Raw genomic sequence first — 18,901 nt, forward strand, 5'->3', positions numbered from 1 at the left:
CTCTTTTAATCTGAAACAATTCTTCACACTTTCTTTGTCTTTTATTGACAGACATAATTGTAAAAATAGTCTTTTTCTCTATTTGTAACTTTTTATTGAGGTAAAATTCACATTACATTAACCATTTGAAAGTGAACAATTCAGTGGCAGTTAGTACATTTACAATGTTGTGTAATCACTACACCTCTCTCTAGTTCCAAGTTTTCATCACCACATGAGGAAATCCAGTACTCAGTAAGCACTTGCTCCACATTCCCTGCCTCCTTCCAGCCCCTGACAACCTCCAAACTGCCTTCCGTCTCCATGGATTCACCTATTCTGTATATTTCTTATAAATGAAGTCTTTTTTAAAAAAATAGAATGTTCTTCGCTTTGAGTTTCTCTTATCGTTCCTCCTGATTAGATTTAGATTGTACGTTTCCATCCAAAATTTATTACTTAAGTGATGTTTTGTTTTTCTCATGCTGTAACGTGCAGAAGCACCTAATTAATGTCCTTTTGTCCTTCATTTTGGGGGTCACTTTTTATCAAGTTGTCAATTTCTCCTGTTGTATAAATATATTTCCCCTTGCAGATATATTTCCCCTTGCAGATATTAAGTAGTTTGTGAAGAGACATTTAAGACAATGCAAGTATCCTACTGTGTGTGTGTGTGTGTGTGTGTGTGTGTGCACGCGTGCGCGCGTATGTATGGCTCCCCTGCCCCCCAGTTTTGAATCTATTGATTCTTATTCAACCATTCTTAATGTGTTAGTTGCAAAATAACAATTTTCCAACTTTATCCCTTTCTCCACATTTATCAGTCAGCATGCATATATTCGTGCACTCATGAGTTCTGTGGGTTATAATCCATTGTTTTGATTTTCAAATTACTCCAGTTTTGACTGATAAAAACCCTATCAACCTGCCTCTCATGACTTTGTGTAGTGTTCTCATTGCTCTTGGAGCACTCTTTGTTTCTTGGCCCAACAAGTTATACTATGCTCATTTTATACCCTCCCCAGCCCTGGATCATTCATTTTTCTGGGGAACTTTGATCCCTTTTAGTGGGGAGTACCATTAGAAACACAGATCTAGGCTCTAGGTATATTTCCTTCTAGGGTCTTTCAGTGGTCAGAGCTAGGAAATAATGCATCTATGTACATACACATTCATATATGAATATATGTATGCATATACACATGGGAAAATAAACACACAAGAATAGCTAGTAAAACACTGAAAAGAAAGCTATGAAGGTGCACTATCCCTACCAGCTATTAAAGCACATTACAGAGCCTCTATAATTAAAACTTGGCATCCTGGTGCATGAATAGATAGTCCAGTAGAGTAGAATATGAAGTCCAAATATAGATCCCACATCAGGGTGCTTTTTAAAAGCCTCCAAAAATTAATAAGTATGTTTTTCTGTTGATTGAATTTTAATAAGAAAAATATGGTTGTGACCTATTAAAGATACATGTAAAAGTAATGGATTTTTTTTTTTGCTATAAAAAAATAAACAGGGTATAATGATAGGAAATAACCTTTTTAAAGTCAGAAAAGAAAAAAAAAAGTAAAATCAGTCTATAAAAAGGTTTTATCTTTTACCATGAAATTAATCTTTAATATCTCATTTAGGTTTGCAATGAGAATTCCCTCTTCAAAAGTCTTTCCCGCTATCTGGTACGGCGAAAGGATCCAGAACTGTGGGGTAGTGTGCTGCTGGAAAGCAATCCTTACAGGAGACCCCTCATTGATCAGGTAAAATTGGCAAATGTGTTTAAGGCTCATCTTTTTAACTATGAGTAAAACCTTTTGCCTCATCATATACCAAATATACTCAAATGGATCATATTTAACTATGAGAGATGACAGTAAAAAGTGGAAGAAAATAAAAATTGTACTAAAATGTATATATATCATAAATGTTAACAAAAGTAAAATATATCTTCTCCAAGAAAATATATCCCGAAAGAGAGAATTTAATTATATAAGACTCCCTCAATTCATCATAGTTAAAAGGATAACAGTAAATTAAACATTTAATAAAATGAGTAAGAATTGCTATTTATTAATACCTGAGAAGTGACTCAGTTGATTAGAAACATTCAAGACAATGGTAAATCAGCAAAGGATAAGAATTCATGAGAAAATACAAATGACCTAGTGGGTAAATGTTAAATAAATCTCAATAGGGTAAGCATAGACCTGCAAAGGAGATGCGGGTTTATATCTATATAAAAATTGAAAACATTTTTGAAAACCTTAAAAATTGAGGGTTGTTAATAATGGTTCTTAAATTGTTGGTAGAAGTATAAATATAGAAGAGAATAAATTGAAGAATATTAATTTTTCATTCTTAGGAAGCATTTCTAAGGAAAATTTCCAAGTTAATACAAAGCTTCCTAGAAAAAATGTTCATTGGTGCATCTGGGAACTATGCAAATAGCCAAAAATAGAGGAATTACTGAGTATATAATGCCACATCTGTATGGTTGAATTGTATGTAACCATTAAAGTGATAATGAGGAGTGGTTGTTACGGATAATATTTTAATCAGGGAAAAGATAGAAATTATGTAATTAGGGTGATTTTTTTTTTCAAGAGAACGAAAGTATACATGTTACAGGTATATGTGGATTTATGTAAAAAGACCTTTGGGTGGTAAATTTAAAGGTATTTTATCTCGTTCCTTCTTCTCTGCCTATTTCATTTTCTACTGGGGCCAGCTTATTCTTATTAGATAATATCATCAAAACCACCTTGACTCTCAGTACTTATTCCCTGTATATCCTCTGCAGGTTGTACAGACAGCCTTGTCTGAGACTCAGGACCCTGAAGAAGTGTCAGTAACTGTCAAGGCTTTTATGACTGCAGACCTTCCTAATGAACTCATTGAACTGCTGGAGAAAATTGTCCTTGATAACTCTGTATTCAGTGAACACAGGTATCCTGTGAAGAGGGGTCTATTGGCTCTTTAGAGTTAGTCTTTATAGCCTGTCAGTTTGGAGAAGGAACAGAGACAAAGATTAGAGAATGTTGTCTAATTTCTCACTTTTCTAATACCCTCTTGTCACCCTACCTCCTGAGGCGAAATACTCTTTAGCTGCAGTGTTTATTCTTTATGACTAATGAGCTTTTCCAACATTGCATTCAAATCTTTCTTTCTTAAAGGAATCTGCAAAACCTCCTCATCCTCACTGCAATCAAGGCTGACCGTACCCGTGTTATGGAATATATTAACCGCCTGGATAATTATGATGCCCCAGATATTGCCAATATCGCCATCAGCAATGAGCTGTTTGAAGAAGCATTTGCCATTTTTCGGAAATTTGACGTCAATACTTCAGCAGTGCAGGTAAATCTACAGATTACCTGAGTTGATTTACTAAATATAACACCTCCTCTTGATTCAGTGTATGTATTGTCCTGTGAGAATGGGCATAATTTATTGCTGTGGCAATAGAAGAGCAATAAAATCCTAACCGTTTAAGTGTAATTGCTGTGTGGTAAGATTCATTGTACTGTAACTCTGATTAAAAATTGGTTGCCTAGGTCTTGATCGAACATATTGGAAACTTAGATCGGGCATATGAGTTTGCTGAACGCTGCAATGAACCTGCAGTCTGGAGTCAGCTCGCAAAAGCCCAGCTGCAGAAAGGAATGGTGAAAGAAGCCATTGATTCTTACATCAAAGCAGATGATCCTTCATCCTACATGGAAGTTGTTCAGGCTGCCAATACTAGTGGTATGACTTCTCACTTTTATGTGTTTGCCACCTCAGAAAATGTACCTAAGCTAAGCGTTAAGTTATATGTCTGTTCTGTATTAAGTAGGAGTTAGAGACTGCATGGCTGTTTGCCCTCCGTCTTAGTTCAGATAAAGAGAGTCTGTGTTTTGTGAATTTAAAAGCTCCATGGGGAAGTTTAATTTTCTGTTTTGAAGTCTCAAAATTCTCATCTATCTCTAATCCGATAACTTTAAGGAAAAAGGGGATTCAGCTATTCATTTGGTCAGTAATAATACAGAGGCATAATAGAAGTTTCACTATTTTGATGCCTTTCACTGTTTGTATTTGTTATTCTCTATACTGTCTCTTTGAAAGGGAAATTAATAGCAATTCTCATTTGCTTCAGTGAAAAGATAAATGTTGGTATGTTAGTGTTTGGATTTACTTACTTGTTTTTCTATACCTAGGAAACTGGGAAGAACTGGTGAAGTACTTGCAGATGGCCCGTAAGAAGGCTCGTGAATCCTATGTGGAGACAGAATTGATATTTGCACTGGCTAAAACAAACCGCCTTGCAGAGTTAGAAGAGTTCATCAATGGGCCAAATAACGCTCATATCCAGCAAGTGGGTTTCCTGTTCCGATTTTTTTTTTTAGGAGTGTAAAAATAGTTGAGCAGCTTCATTAGCTTAGTAGGATCAACAAGTGGCAACTGAAAGTTTCTAAGGAAAAATATTGTTTCTTAGTATTAAATTGAGTTGTAACTTTGGAGAGAAGATTGAGTTTAGGCTTACTGAAAATGGTTTTTGTTTTTTTTTCAGGTTGGTGACCGCTGTTATGATGAAAAAATGTATGATGCTGCTAAGTTGTTGTACAATAATGTTTCCAATTTTGGACGCTTGGCATCTACTCTGGTTCACCTGGGTGAATATCAGGCAGCTGTTGATGGAGCTAGGAAAGCTAACAGTACTCGAACATGGAAAGAGGTAATCTAAACAACAGTTTGAGTAAAGAATTAAGATGCTATTTAGGAATGTTCTTTAAACTGATTAATTGAGTTAATCAGCCATGTTTACACTTGAGTTCACATAATTGCAATTTTTTAAATTGTAGGTCTGCTTTGCCTGTGTAGATGGGAAAGAGTTCCGTCTCGCTCAAATGTGTGGGCTTCATATTGTAGTACATGCAGATGAATTGGAGGAACTTATCAACTACTATCAGGTAATGAATTGAGTCTTTTGTATTAACTGAGATCTTTTGCCACAGATATTCTTGTCTTTAATTGCATTTTTCTCTTATTTAGGATCGTGGATATTTTGAAGAGCTGATAACCATGTTGGAAGCAGCACTGGGACTTGAGCGAGCTCATATGGGGATGTTCACCGAATTAGCTATTCTGTATTCTAAGTTTAAGCCACAGAAAATGAGGGAGCACCTGGAGCTGTTCTGGTCCAGAGTGAATATCCCTAAGGTAACCAACCTTTAATTGTAAGGCAACTCTATAGCTAAAACTAATACTTGAATTTTAATTAAAAAAAAGGTTTTTTTTGCTATTAATTAGAATTAGAGACCCATATCTATCTAAAGCAATTAAATCTTTCTTATGCAGGTGCTAAGAGCTGCAGAACAAGCTCACCTTTGGGCAGAATTGGTGTTTTTGTATGACAAGTACGAAGAATATGATAATGCCATAATTACCATGATGAATCATCCGACTGATGCGTGGAAAGAAGGGCAGTTCAAAGATATCATTACCAAGGTATGTACCTTCTTCAGAAGAGAAAGTCTTCAGAAAGAGAAAGCTCATTAGGAAGTAACTCTACCTCATGTATGGATTTTTGCTGTTTTAGGTTGCCAATGTGGAACTATACTACAGAGCAATACAATTCTACTTAGAATTCAAGCCACTGTTGTTAAATGATTTGCTGATGGTGCTGTCTCCACGGTTGGATCATACTCGTGCAGTCAATTATTTCAGCAAGGTAATAATTTTTAAAACCTCAGAACTTCATAGCAAGGAGCTAAGACATTCTTGGATAACTTATGTCCATGAAACTTTAGCAATATACTACATTTGTAACAAACTCTTATTTTAAAGGTTAAACAGCTACCACTGGTGAAACCATATTTGCGTTCAGTCCAGAACCACAACAACAAATCTGTGAATGAATCACTGAACAACCTCTTTATTACAGAAGAAGATTATCAGGTAAAACTTTTTGGCTCTTTCATGTATTCTCAAAACTCAGGTTATCATTGAGTTGTAAAGTTGGTATGTTCTGCAGTAAAAAAAAAAAAAAGCCCATCATCCCTTAGGACTGTAAATAGTAGGTGCTTGAGTGCCACGGATCTAAATTCAGTGAAGTTTTCAGGATTGGTAAATCTGATGTCTCCTAATTAAATGCCAAGTTTGCAGAATTCTGCTTAGATCTTGTCCAAGTTAATGCTTTAGACAAATACCTAACATCTAGACTGTAGATTGAGTTGAAAAAGTTTTTGAGCTCTTAAACTAGTCCATAAAACCTACACAGTATTAACTCTTTTAGTCACTCTTTTTCTTGCCCAAGAGCATATTAGTACTGTCTTTCAGTAAACTTTCCCTTGTGAAGGATTTTGCAAAAACAAAATTAAAGTTAAGATTAAGCTAGTTGCCTTTGTCTTTCTCTTACTGTCAACATGGTTTTCTTTCAGTCTCAGATCCCATGCTGATCTCTATGACTGAATATCATGTTGAGTTGTATCAGGAGTTTACCTAGAGCATAAAATCTTACCCTCCAAATTACAAATCCCTCCAGTTTCATAACCATTCAAGTTAGTCCTTGATACTGAAAACTTTGGAGAAAAAAAATGTACCTTTAGAAATTTTATAGTGCCTTGAAGGACTTTATTGTTAAACAGTTAGATTGAGGAATGTTGATACTTGTTCATATGACAACTTTGTGGTTTGATTCTTGAATCTAGGCTGTCATATTACAATAACGACTCATTGATCAAGTCATAGTATACATATATATCATGTAAGATATTGATCATATTACATACAGTCAGTCATATACAATAATGGCTCATTGATCAAGAATGATGGGACATAAAATTTAAACTAAAATGAAATACTGGTTTGGCATTTGAATGACTTTGTTTTATTTTTTAAGGCTCTGCGAACATCGATAGATGCTTATGACAACTTTGACAATATCTCGCTTGCTCAGCGTTTGGAAAAACATGAACTCATTGAATTCAGAAGAATTGCTGCTTATCTCTTCAAAGGCAACAATCGCTGGAAACAGAGTGTGGAGCTGTGCAAGAAAGATAGCCTGTACAAGGTGAATAAAGTTGGTGGGGGTGGGGCTCTTAAGGCAAATACTAGATGATCTGTGTTAACCCTGGAATGGTATATTATAAGGGGTTATGGCCTATAAAAGTATTAGTTTTTGCAAGTATGAGAGCTGCCTTTAAGCTCCTGCTTGAGGAGATGATAATTAAGTCGACTTCTTGATTCTGGAGCCTGTCTTCTGTGTATGTCAAACCTCTCTCTGTTTTTAAAAAAAAAGAAAAGAAAAGCTTTACCCTGTCTTTTCCTTTTCTTTCAGGAAATCCTTAATTTAAATGATATAACTGTGAGGTTTTTTCCCCATTGTATTACTTAGTTTACCAGTTCAGTGTATTTGAATTTAATGTTTGACCTTCATCCTTTCCTTTAAATAGGATGCAATGCAGTATGCCTCTGAATCTAAAGATACTGAGTTGGCTGAAGAACTCCTACAGTGGTTTTTGCAGGAAGAAAAAAGAGAGTGCTTTGGAGCTTGTCTCTTTACTTGTTACGATCTTTTAAGGCCAGATGTTGTCCTGGAAACTGCATGGAGGCACAATATCATGGATTTTGCCATGCCCTATTTCATCCAGGTCATGAAGGAATACTTGACAAAGGTAATGGCACCTCTGAGAACTAATTATCTTGAGGATATGTAAAACTCCATGTACAGACTTTGTTTCAAACGTTTTTTTCTCTAGTAGAAGTAATTTAGTTGATCATAAAATATTCCTATCCTCCAGTAATTTTTAACATCTGACAAATGACATTGAATGGAAAGGGAACTCAAACATAACTTGTCAGAATGTTTACCCTCAGAATACCTCAGAATGTATTTCTGAGGGGCGAACAGTATTATGTCCATGTTGTATGGGTTTGTTTTTTTTTTTTTTTTAACGTTTGATAGAAACCTTTTTGTCAAAATAATGTCTTCCTCAAATCAATTCTTGTAACCCAGACGACCATAACGTAGTAGTGTAGATTCCCTTCTATTTGGTTGGTTCTTGACTTTAATATGTATGTCTGTTTCCCCTAGGGAAGCTACACCTATATTCTTAATACCCTGTTAATCTTCTCAATATTTTGATAGCTTAACCCCTTATTTAAAAGTATTGTAGGAGGTTAACAATTAATGACACATTTCCTAAAAGTGCATTAAACAAGCTGGGGGTATAATCATTTTATAAAATTCACTTATTCATCTTAATGTCCATTTTTGATGTTAAGATGTCTTTTACTTACCCTGTCCTCAACAGTTACTAGCTTTCATGCTATAGAACATATTTAAATGGTCCTAAAGAATCCATTTTGTCAAAGCAAAACATGCTTATTAAAATCAGAGTTTCATATCTGATCTCTTCAGCATGCCTGAGTTAAAGCGGGGGAAAAAGCACTACTAACAACCCCCAGTATAACTGAATATTTCCTTGGGCTACCATCTAATTAGATATCATTGTGTTAGTTATAATTTTTTAAGAATTAACATTTTCTGTGTATAAACTGCTTAAAGTCCAGTGTAAGAGGAAAAACATTCGCCTTGTCTTAGCCATAGATGAGAATAGCTTCTTTTCTTATGCATAATGCCAACTTGTGAGACCTGGCTCTAAGCTGCTGTTAACCGAAGTGCTGTAAATTTTACTAGTGATTAAGCTGCTTTCTTTCACACTGACTCTAGCATAAACTCTTCTGCAATAAGCTCTGAAGTTAAAAAAAAAAAAAAAATTCTAAGTTTTGCTTCCCGTATGCCCTTTATTTTCACTTTTCTCATACCTTTTTTAGTGGTTAGATGTTTCTCCCCTAAACCTTTGTTGCTGATTCTACCTTTTTATGCTCAATATGGAATTTGATTTTTTTCTAAGCTGCACCTTCTGAATTCCTTTGCAGGTTGATGCAATAAAGGAAAAGGTGAAAGTTGATTCTTTTCCATCTTTAAGTCTGGAGGACTAAGTCTAAGGAATTTGCATGATTTTTTTTCCTTCCTTTTCTACACTGCTGCTGCTGCTTTTTCCCCCGATAAATTTTCACTAAAGCCTCTGCAAGTCCCTTGAGACATAACTATAATAGAGCTCTAGGACATTAGTAGATGTTTGCTACTAATCGGCTAATAGGCTTTAGGAAGGGCAGGAGGCTAATCAGTAGTTGGTTCACAGTCTCTCTTAAATATATTATTAAAAACTGAGCATGTTGAGTTTCCATATTAATTCCAAAGTTTCAGGAAATTTCTCTTCCCTGTCAGGGTATCTGGACCATAATAGGATTTTCTCAATACTCTAAGTAAAATTAAACAGCCTCTGGTTTTATTTTGTAAGTGTGCCTGACAGTTGTTGAATTTATATATGTATATACATGCCCTAAAAGGCTTTTTGGGGTTTTTTTGGTATTGAAGGACTGTGATCCAGTTTCTGATCTCTTGATTCTTACTAATTTTTTGCTGAAATTAGATATGAGAGATACTAGCTGCTTCCGAAGAGACTTTCCTCATGTTTCTCCAGGTGTCCAGTTCTTATGGTGCTAGTCCATTTTCAAGAGGAATCAAAACTTTAAAAATCATCAGACTGGCTTGCTGTAATTGTTGCTAAGCAACATGGATTATTTCTGTATATAATGAAACAATATTAACTTATACTTTCTGTAATAAGGTACATCTCTGAAGCTACAAATTTGCTCTTATTCATCCGTTGGCTTGTCCAAGGTCAAATTTAGGTACCTTTTGGTCACTGCTTCCCTCATTGGCTTGTCTCCATCCCAGTATAAATGAAACAAACTTACAAAGTTACATCTGGTATCAAATTGTGGTGAGAAAAGGGTGGGAAGGTAAAGGACAGTTGAAACAATTTAAAAGAATTTGGAGGGGGGACAGTGCCTTGGAATTATGTTGAACCAAACTGGAGTCACCATTGGAACTTAGGGCAAACCTGAGTAAAATGCATTGTGTGTGAGGCCCTTCAGCAGCTAGTAAGCAAGGCAGTTAGAAAGCGTGTGTGTGAAAAATAGGTAATTGAACTGCAGTGTTATGCATTGTTTTAAATCAAGCATGTACAACAGTCATTGCAATTACATCATACTACTTTTGAAACTCTTAAAGCATTGCTGTGGGCTGTGTGTGTTTCTTGAGAGCCTGTATAGCAACAGTCATCTTCAGATCTCACTTCTTGCTTCAGTACTTTTGCCTTTTTTTCATGCACACATACACCAAAGTAACTGACTGCATGTTAACTTTTCCTCTGCAGCATATTGCAGTCTTTGTGGAAAAGCCTTTTACATTATAGTGAATTTTCAGTAGTACAGATATAACTGAACTCAGTGACATGCTTACCTGTAATTTTTCTTTTTTAATCCAAGGATCAGAAACTTTTGTTACAGCTCTTAACAAAAGCTTGTGTTCATAAAAGCCTTCTCTGCTTTTCTTTTTTGAGCAGTCTAAATTGGGTCAGTGGAAACAATAATTGGATGTTGCTGTGCCAGAGGCTGTCCCATTAAATAGAAAAATCAAAAATTTTTTTGCTTAGCTCGATACTACTCCTTCACAGTTGTTACTTTTTGTTTCGTCCCTGTGCCCAACCTGCCTATGTCTGTGCCTGGGCATTGTGACATTGCTAGCTCTTCTAAGTCTTTAATGTACTTCTGTAATAGGACTTCTGTCTTCAACATCTGACTCAGACATTAACTTTTAGACACGTGTTCACTTTAGATTCCTTTCCTTGAAAGTCTGGAAATGTATTATGCAGTGGTGGTTTTTTGTTGTTGTTTGGTTTTTCTTCTTAGAAGTTATTAATGTACACTCATCCATATTTTTTTTTGTATAACCTCTTTAGCTATACTTATAGTTTTATATAACTATTTAGGTTAACAAAACCCCATCTGACTGCCCTTGATGGCACAAACTGTGCTTTAAATTATAAAGCTGCAGTAATTTTTGTTTTAAGTTTGGGTGCCAAACAGTGGGTGTTTCTCATGGTACTTATACTGCATAGTAGTCTTTAATTTGATACTGGGGTAATTTGTAACACATGAGCACTTAGGTTATAAAATAGAAAAATGGTATACAAAAGCAAACTAACCCATCTTCCTAGGGTAGAAAAACCATATTTTATCTGAAGGTGTCTAGAGTCTACCTCAGCTTACTTTTCTCACATTTTGCTCCCTGACAAATTAGGATGGATTAGACCCACATTTATGGTATTTAATATGAAACAATTAAAATATGTATAAATTACTGTCCTAACCTTAATGGCCTATGTGAGGATTGAAACACTATTTTAAATAATTTCAAATAGAGACTAGGCGCTGCTTTAACCTTTCTGGGACCCAGTCTATAATAGCCTTTTCACTGAAGTCTGCATGTCTTTTTTTGTGAGTGATTTTTCACTGTTGGACTTTTTGAAGAACATGCAGTGAACATTCATAAAAAAGTTCTTTCCTGCACTCTGCCTCCCCATCTCAGCACACTTAGGACTTTGACAGCCACTATAATAGATAACATTGAGATTTGAAGTTTAGTTTTACTTCAAGTATAATGATAGACCAACTATAAGACTTTTAATTTTAAATACAGTCTAAGAGACAAATATAGTACAGTTTAAAAGGTAAATGGAAGTGGTACGGTGGAGATTCCCTAATCCCAGTGTCCTAATGTCATTCTCCCCAGTCCTTCACAGAATTCCAGATTCAAATCATGTTAATCCTACAAGGAACTCTGTAGATTATCTCATTCAACTGACTCACTGTATAGACAAGGAAATTTGAGGGTCAGTGCAATGGCTTGCCAAGGTCACACAACTAGTTAGTGGAAGGATCTATGTATTCCAGCTCTTTTCTTCCACTAATATATTTGGACTCCTCTACAGTATTATTTCTGTCTGATACTATCCAGTTTTACTTAGAGTGGCTAGCAGATAGTAGCCATTTGCTTCTTTGGCTTAATTAAAAGCAAAAAATGTCTTCCTCAAAGAAGTTGGGGGAGAATCAGGCATTCCTAGTTCCTTCTTAGAAAATAGAGCATCAACACATGCAGCCTGTCTTTATATAAAAAGATTGAATATGGAGCCACTTGAATCTTAAACTTCAGTCCGCACGTAATCAATATTGACAGAAGCTGTGCACAGTTGGCAAAAGAGCTCATTCTGCACAAGTACTTATCCAGTCACTAGACTCATTTCATTTTTTTGAATACCATTTCCTTTGGGGAGGGAAGTCTTGCCAGGTCATGAGTTCATTATCATTATCTTTGATAGGGTTTAAACTTCATTTGAGAAAGTGGTTCCTTCTCATTATCTCCCTCCCTCAGGCTGGCTGCATCCTAGCATGCCCAGTTTTAGCCTGGCGTGAGCTTTTATGGCATTTATAAATCCCTCCTTCCTGAGGGTTTATAATGATAGTGCTAAAAATCACCTTGACTGAAGTATGAACATTGCCATTGAATTTGAGGGGGCCTGAGAATGTTCTTTCTACTCTAGTCTGTTTTATTTTGACAAAATTTAACATACTAAGGCTTTTCCACTTTCTGCCATAAACTAGGTTTATAATACTTTTGAGGTGCTAATTACCATTACCTGTTTTTCTCCAGGTGGATAAATTAGATGCTTCAGAATCACTGAGAAAAGAAGAAGAACAAGCTACAGAGACTCAACCTATTGTTTATGGTAATCTCTTTCTCTCTTTAACCTCACAGAAATACAGTAGACAAACAGTTCATTCTGTGGAGATTCTATCTCAGAAATGTAGTAAGCTCTAAAGTGCAAAAGGCTCACTGAGTCAAGGAATAAGTCTATTATTTTTTTCTGAAAACAGTCTTAAAGCGGGCATTGACATTATTCACTAAGATGATCTTTTTTTTTTTTTTTCTGTTGCTTTACTCGCTAAGATAATCTTAAATGCAAAGGTAATCTCAAAAAACAGTCACTTGAGATCATAACCTAATTTACCTAATGCCTGGTCACTGATTGCTTATTCATGAATTACTGAGAAAGATGTGTTGGTGAGCTCAATTTTCAGAAGTACAAAAGGTGAGAGAACATGCCAAGGTCATCTTAAGTGTGCTTTACAGAAATAGTACATCTCTTTAAATTCTGACTAGGACAGAGAACTGGATAGCGTTTCCATTTGAGAACATTCCAGAGAGATAGGATCTTCAGACTCTCAGTGAATATTTAAGGCAATTTAATTTCTTCTTACATGTGCCTTTCTGAAATACTTCCCCTTTCCATTTCACTCATGGTGAACAGATTGATTTGAGCAATGAATTTGAAGGGTATAGTTTACAGCACTTTAACCAGGTGGTGTTGGGAGGAGGGTATAAAATTATGGCTGCTGTATCTCAACCTGCTAAAGGAAATGATAGTATACAAATCTATTATGCCATTATCTCCTTTTTACTATAGATAAGGACTTTGGGAATTTAGAGGACAGCGTAGTGTTGATAAAGTTGGAGAACATAAAGTAAATTCTTAGAGATGGGAGCAAGATGTTTGACATATTTGATATAGGAAACAAAGAAGAAACAGAAACAGGGTGGGTGTAATAATTGGGGGGCATCTACTGAATTTGGCTTATCTTCAGGGTATTTAAATGCATAGTCCTTGTAGGCAGTTGAAAATGGGGTTGAGCCAAGGACAGCTGTGACAGTGCCACCTTCTCACCATTCCACCTGCCCAGCCGGCTAAGCAGAGGCATGATGTTGGAACTACTTTGGCATTTCTTTCAAGCCTCTCCTTCCCTCCCCCTCAATTGCCTTGAAGTCTCTGCTGTTTGTCAGAGATTTGCAGACTCATGGGGTTTTTCTTTGTTGTTCTTGTTTTCTCATCATTCCATTGTGATACTAAGAAACTAAGAAGCTTAATGAAAAAATAAAATGCTTATGTTGTTAAAAAAAAAAAGGGGGGGGGGTTGAAATTTCAAGGTAGACATCAGTGTCAAGGTTAGAAGTGTTTTTTTAATAAACTGCTGGTTCCTAAAGAGTTCACTCACTGAAGACGGTTTTGGTTGTTATTCACAAAAAGGAGAGACACGAGGTCACTTGTGGGAGAAATCTCGCCCTAGGTTTACGTTATAGTGGGAGATTAAGAGTAGTACCTCTTTTGCAGGGGGTAGGGAGAGGTGTTAGGTGTATTCTCCCTCTAAATAAGCCAGGTTCTCAACAGGTCGTTTCCTGTATGTGTCAATAACTATTTAAACTTCATGAGAGTGTTAACTTAGTATTCGAAAGAGGTTGTATCCTCTAATGTATTTCACACCTAATGCATATTTGAATATGTCTTGTCTTTGACTTCTTTCTTTTTTTTTTTAGTACTGGATACTTTGCTAGAAATGCATTTGGTTTTGTTACCATTTAGACATGTCTAAATCAGGAATTTAAATCTAACTTTAAAAGTTCAGTTGCGTTAAAAATATATCTGTTAAAAAATTGTTTTCCTGTGCTAATTATATTGTCACCAAATAAAATATGCAAACACCATGTGGTGATAGGCTTATTGCTAGATGTCTTGCCTAAGCATGTCGAGCATGCATGTGCTTATTGCTATAAATGATGTATGAAGTAACATAATCACTGTTACAGTTCTGGCCCTCGGCCCTGCACGGTTTTTGTTGGCTGTCTAGGCAGGACCCTTCTCAGGGTGACTGTCGTGGTGAAATTGAGACAGTCAGAAGTGCCCCCACAAAATTCATTCAAAGTAGAATGAATTATGTTACTAGAGTAGGGAGACTGGGGTGTGATCATCCTACGATGCTAACAGTTTCTCCCACCTCCTTGCCCCCCCACCCCTGCTCCTTTTTGTTTTCTTCTGTAGGTCAGCCCCAGTTGATGCTGACAGCAGGACCCAGTGTTGCAGTCCCTCCCCAGGCACCTTTTGGTTATGGTTATACTGCACCACCCTATGGGCAGCCACAGCCTGGCTTTGGGTACAGCATGTGAGACGGAAAGCTGATCCTGTAGTCGCCTATTTTCGTACCGAAACATCGTCTCTACCCGCTTCTCAGTTTATAACGGGGGAAAACAGGCACATGTTCTTGTAACCTTTATTTCATGAAGGACTACTTTTTGTTTTTAACTGTAAACTTGGATCACCTATGTTAAAAGCTTATTTCACATTCCGCATCATTTTAGAATTTATTTTCAAAGGGGAATAGTTTCAGTGTTTTATTCACTTGGGCTTTTTTTCTTCCCCCTCATTCTTTGAAGAAGTGCTTAATATTCAATCTGTTGTGAAGAACCTGATTTGCACTCTGTAGTGTTTAAAGAAAAAAAAAAAAACTCTAATATTGAATCTCTTAAATTTAGTGTACGTAAACAGCTTACAGTATGTATTGTCTAAATGCATTTAAATCTCTTTTATTCAAAGAAAAGCTAAAGCAGAAATATTGGTGTGTGACCATGCAAGACTGTCAATACCAACAAAGACAACACTAATCAGCATATCCTACACTGGATTGCAGTGCTCTCCAAATTATTTGAAAAATGCATTACAGACAACTTGCCTGACTTTTAAATGAGCGTAAAAGGCCCTCTAACCTATGCAGGTTTCCTCATTACACATATAGAAAATGCTAGTGTGTTTTTGCTCACTTCATATGTAACAGGTGCCCTTATGTTGTGCTGTATCCTGTGCTTTTTTTGTGGGACCATTCCATTCAGGAACAAAGAGCACCATGATTCCAATCTGTGTGTATTTACTAACCCTTCCCTGAGGTTTGTGTATGTTGGATATTGTGGTGTTTTAGATCACTGAGTGTACAGAAGAAAGAATTCAAACAAAATATTGCTGTTCTTCAGTTTTGTTTGTGGAATTTGAAATTACTCAAATTTAAAATAAATTACTGGACTGTGGAAATAACATGTAGAATGGCAGTTTTACTTAAATATCTCTCAAACTTAAACCAAAAGAACCGTTTCATATTGGATGCTGAGGCAGTATAGGAAGGCATGAGAGCAGACGTGGAATGCGGATTGGGACGTGTGGAAACACTGCATTACACTGCGTGCATCCCAGTAGTTAATAAGGTACATGCAGTTGTCTAAAGAACCAGTCAGTGCTGAAGCGGGCTACACTTCTACTACCTCCATCATTGTAACCAAGGGGCACTTTAGGTGTTTATCTAAGCATTTCATTTATGAAGAAGAGATCATGGATGTTAAATTGTATTAACTTGAAGTAAGAATATACAAGCATGTAGTTAACATGCTGTTCTTCAGCATGAATTGTAAAGGCCCCCTAATTGTGGGTATTTTAAGTTGATTTCTTTTAAACCAGTGTTTGAATTCAAGTTTTTTTGCTTATGGCTGAGAATGTTACTCTAAGTTCATTTCACTGTTAATTCTCAATAGTTAGCCCCCTACCTAGCTTTGTATTGCTCTATAACTCTAAGTCAAGCCATTGACCGTTAACTCCACGGAATGGTTTTTTAAAACTTAGAACTCCTGCTTTTCCCCACCTTCACCTCCCCCCCAACCCCCCAATATTCCTATAGGAAATTATAGTATTAGTTGGAAAAATCCCTTTTCCTTTCTTGGTTTGTTGTAGGGAAAACATCTTGCTGCTCAGGTCCTGGGCGTCCTGTTGTTTCTCCTGATCTCAGCCCCCTTTCTTCATCTTTGTCAAAATCAAGAGATTTTTCTCTTTTCCCTTCCCATTTAATAGAAACAAGTTAAAATACTTTAGTAAAGGTTTTCTTACAGCATACTTAAGAGTTTTTTGGTTTTTTTTTTTAAAGCCTTGTTTTAATCTGGTGCTATGTCTGTGATACTGAGTTGCCCCTTAAAACCATCCATAATGGGCTACAGTAGAAAGAGAAACTGATGCAGCGTATAACTTAGGTTCAAATTGAGAGCAAGCTGAACTTTTGAGCTTGTTCCTTCACCTGTATGTTAACACTATGAGTAATTTTCAGGATTATTTGTAGGAGTATCTTTAAATTACAGAACACCTAGGTCAGTACTGGGCAGTAGTAAGTGTTGTAAAATAAGAGACAGAATGAATTGGTAATAAACTAATTTAAGGGATCTTCCCTAACTTTCCTCTGAATAGGATGATGGTCGATGGTCTGGGAGAAGGAACTAAAAACAGAAAACCAAGAGTACTAAGAGTTCTTTACCACTCTCTAAAGGTAACTAAAACAGGAGGGAAGAAGGGGAAAGAGATTCATAGGAAACTTTTCAGGAGGTAAACATGCTTTCAGTTATCTGCCTCCCTAGGAAGAACACTTCTTCCTCTTCCTCCCTAGTATACAAATACAGACATTATACCCCAAAAAATGTGATAATTGTTGACAGTCATTTCAACAGACATTAGTACAATAGCAAGAGACTGATGCTCTCCAAGTAGGGCCGCTTTAATTTTCCATAAATTGATTTAGTCATGCAGATATTCTCAGTGTCGTGCAGGGGTCCCCAACCCCTGGGGACCTGTTAGGAATGGGGCCTCACGGCAGGAGGTGAGCAGTGGGCGAGAGAGCGAAGCTTCACCTGTATTTACAGCCGCTCCCCACTGCTCGCATTACCGCCTGAACTCCACCTCCTGTCAGATCAGAAGCAGCATTAGATTCTCATAGGAGCATGAACCCTACTGTGAACTGTGCATGCAAGGGATCTAGGTTGCATGTTCCTTGTGAGAATCTAATGCCTGATGATCTGAGGTGGAGCTGAGGCAGTGATGCTAGTGCTGGGGAGCGGCTGCAAATACAGATTATTGTTAGCAGAGAGGTCTGACTGCAGACTCCCATCAAAACCCTATCAGTGAGTGGCAAGTGAAAACAAGCTCAGGGCTCCCAGTGATTCTGCATTATAGTGAGCTGTATAATTATTTCATTATAGATTACAATATAATAATAATAGAAATAAAGTGCACAATAAACATAACGTGCGTGAATCATCCCAAAACCACCCCCTGCCCCCACCCCAGTCCGTTTAAAAATTGTCTTCCATGAAACCAGTCCCTCGTGCCAAAAAGGTTGGGGACCGCTGCTGTAGCGGTTCTCAAACTTTTTCTGAGGATCCTTTTTATACTTAAATTACTGAAGATCCCAAAGAGCTCTAGTTTATGTGGGGTTTTATCTATTCCTACTTACTGTATTTTAGTAGTTAAAACAATTTTTTTAAGCTATTAACCATTTAAATATGACTAATAAACTCATTGAATGTTAACATAAGCAATAATGAATTAACCATATTTCCCCAACCAAAAGTCAAGCAAGAAGAATGGCATTGTACTATTTTTTACAAGTCTCTTTAAAGTTTGTTGTAACAGAAGACTCCTGGACTCTCATATCTACTTCTGCATTCAATCTGTTATGTTTTGAAGTATATGAAGAAAATCTGGCCTCATACAGATATTTAATGAGTTATTTTAATAGCCTTTCCAGATACTTGTGGTTAGCTGAAATGTGGACTCTGAAATCATGAAGATGAACTTTTTGTAGTTGTATCTGCCAAACACCCAGGTCTGGTTAACTAGATTTTGTCAGTTCTTGCAAGTAAAAATGTTTGATGACAAAAGCAGCTAGTTCAGCTCAGGACTCAGCCACAAGTGTTTTTCCTCAAGATGACAGTCACACTTCAGTGTGTACCAGAAGTGTTTGATGTTACATAAAATATAAAGACAAACAGTCAAGGATCAAATTTAATAATTTTTTTACTGCTTCATCAACGACATGAAGTGAATTTTTTTTTTTTCTTAAACTAAGTGTAGGGCAGTGAAAACTACAATGACTGCTTGTACAGGTAGGTGCCCCTGCCTTGATTTGTGAAAGGTGCCAGCAGTATTACCCACCATTGCTTGTTTATCATCACTGCAAATGTCAAAACAGTGGAAAAGGAAAAGAATGTCTTAGTATTAGGAAAATTGTTTTGACCCCCTGCAAGTGTCTTAGAGACCCCAAGGGCTGTGC

General features: G+C 36.5%; 1 protein-coding gene across 4 annotated transcripts in view; it reads left to right on the forward strand.

Annotated features, from left to right (window-relative positions):
• CLTC (clathrin heavy chain) overlaps positions 1–18,901 on the forward strand; it is a 64,969-nt gene that overhangs the window by 44,483 nt on the left and 1,585 nt on the right. The window contains exons 18-33 of one of the 4 annotated variants that reach the window (XM_036835296.1): positions 1,621–1,743; positions 2,784–2,929; positions 3,157–3,340; positions 3,538–3,730; positions 4,180–4,337; positions 4,533–4,697; positions 4,825–4,932; positions 5,015–5,182; positions 5,321–5,470; positions 5,562–5,693; positions 5,810–5,920; positions 6,864–7,034; positions 7,417–7,638; positions 8,906–8,926; positions 12,588–12,663; positions 14,809–15,852. In XM_036835296.1, coding sequence (XP_036691191.1) covers positions 1,621–1,743; positions 2,784–2,929; positions 3,157–3,340; positions 3,538–3,730; positions 4,180–4,337; positions 4,533–4,697; positions 4,825–4,932; positions 5,015–5,182; positions 5,321–5,470; positions 5,562–5,693; positions 5,810–5,920; positions 6,864–7,034; positions 7,417–7,638; positions 8,906–8,926; positions 12,588–12,663; positions 14,809–14,933 — 2,253 coding nt within the window. In that variant the 3' untranslated portion in view covers positions 14,934–15,852. Of the gene's footprint in view, positions 1–1,620; positions 1,744–2,783; positions 2,930–3,156; positions 3,341–3,537; positions 3,731–4,179; positions 4,338–4,532; positions 4,698–4,824; positions 4,933–5,014; positions 5,183–5,320; positions 5,471–5,561; positions 5,694–5,809; positions 5,921–6,863; positions 7,035–7,416; positions 7,639–8,905; positions 8,927–12,587; positions 12,664–14,808; positions 15,853–18,901 lie in introns of those variants that run through there. The other 3 variants (XM_036835297.1, XM_036835298.1, XM_036835299.1) reach the window with 3 other exon arrangements.

The sequence above is a fragment of the Balaenoptera musculus genome, chromosome 20 (genome assembly GCF_009873245.2).
Source record: "Balaenoptera musculus isolate JJ_BM4_2016_0621 chromosome 20, mBalMus1.pri.v3, whole genome shotgun sequence".
Lineage (NCBI taxonomy): Eukaryota > Metazoa > Chordata > Mammalia > Artiodactyla > Balaenopteridae > Balaenoptera > Balaenoptera musculus.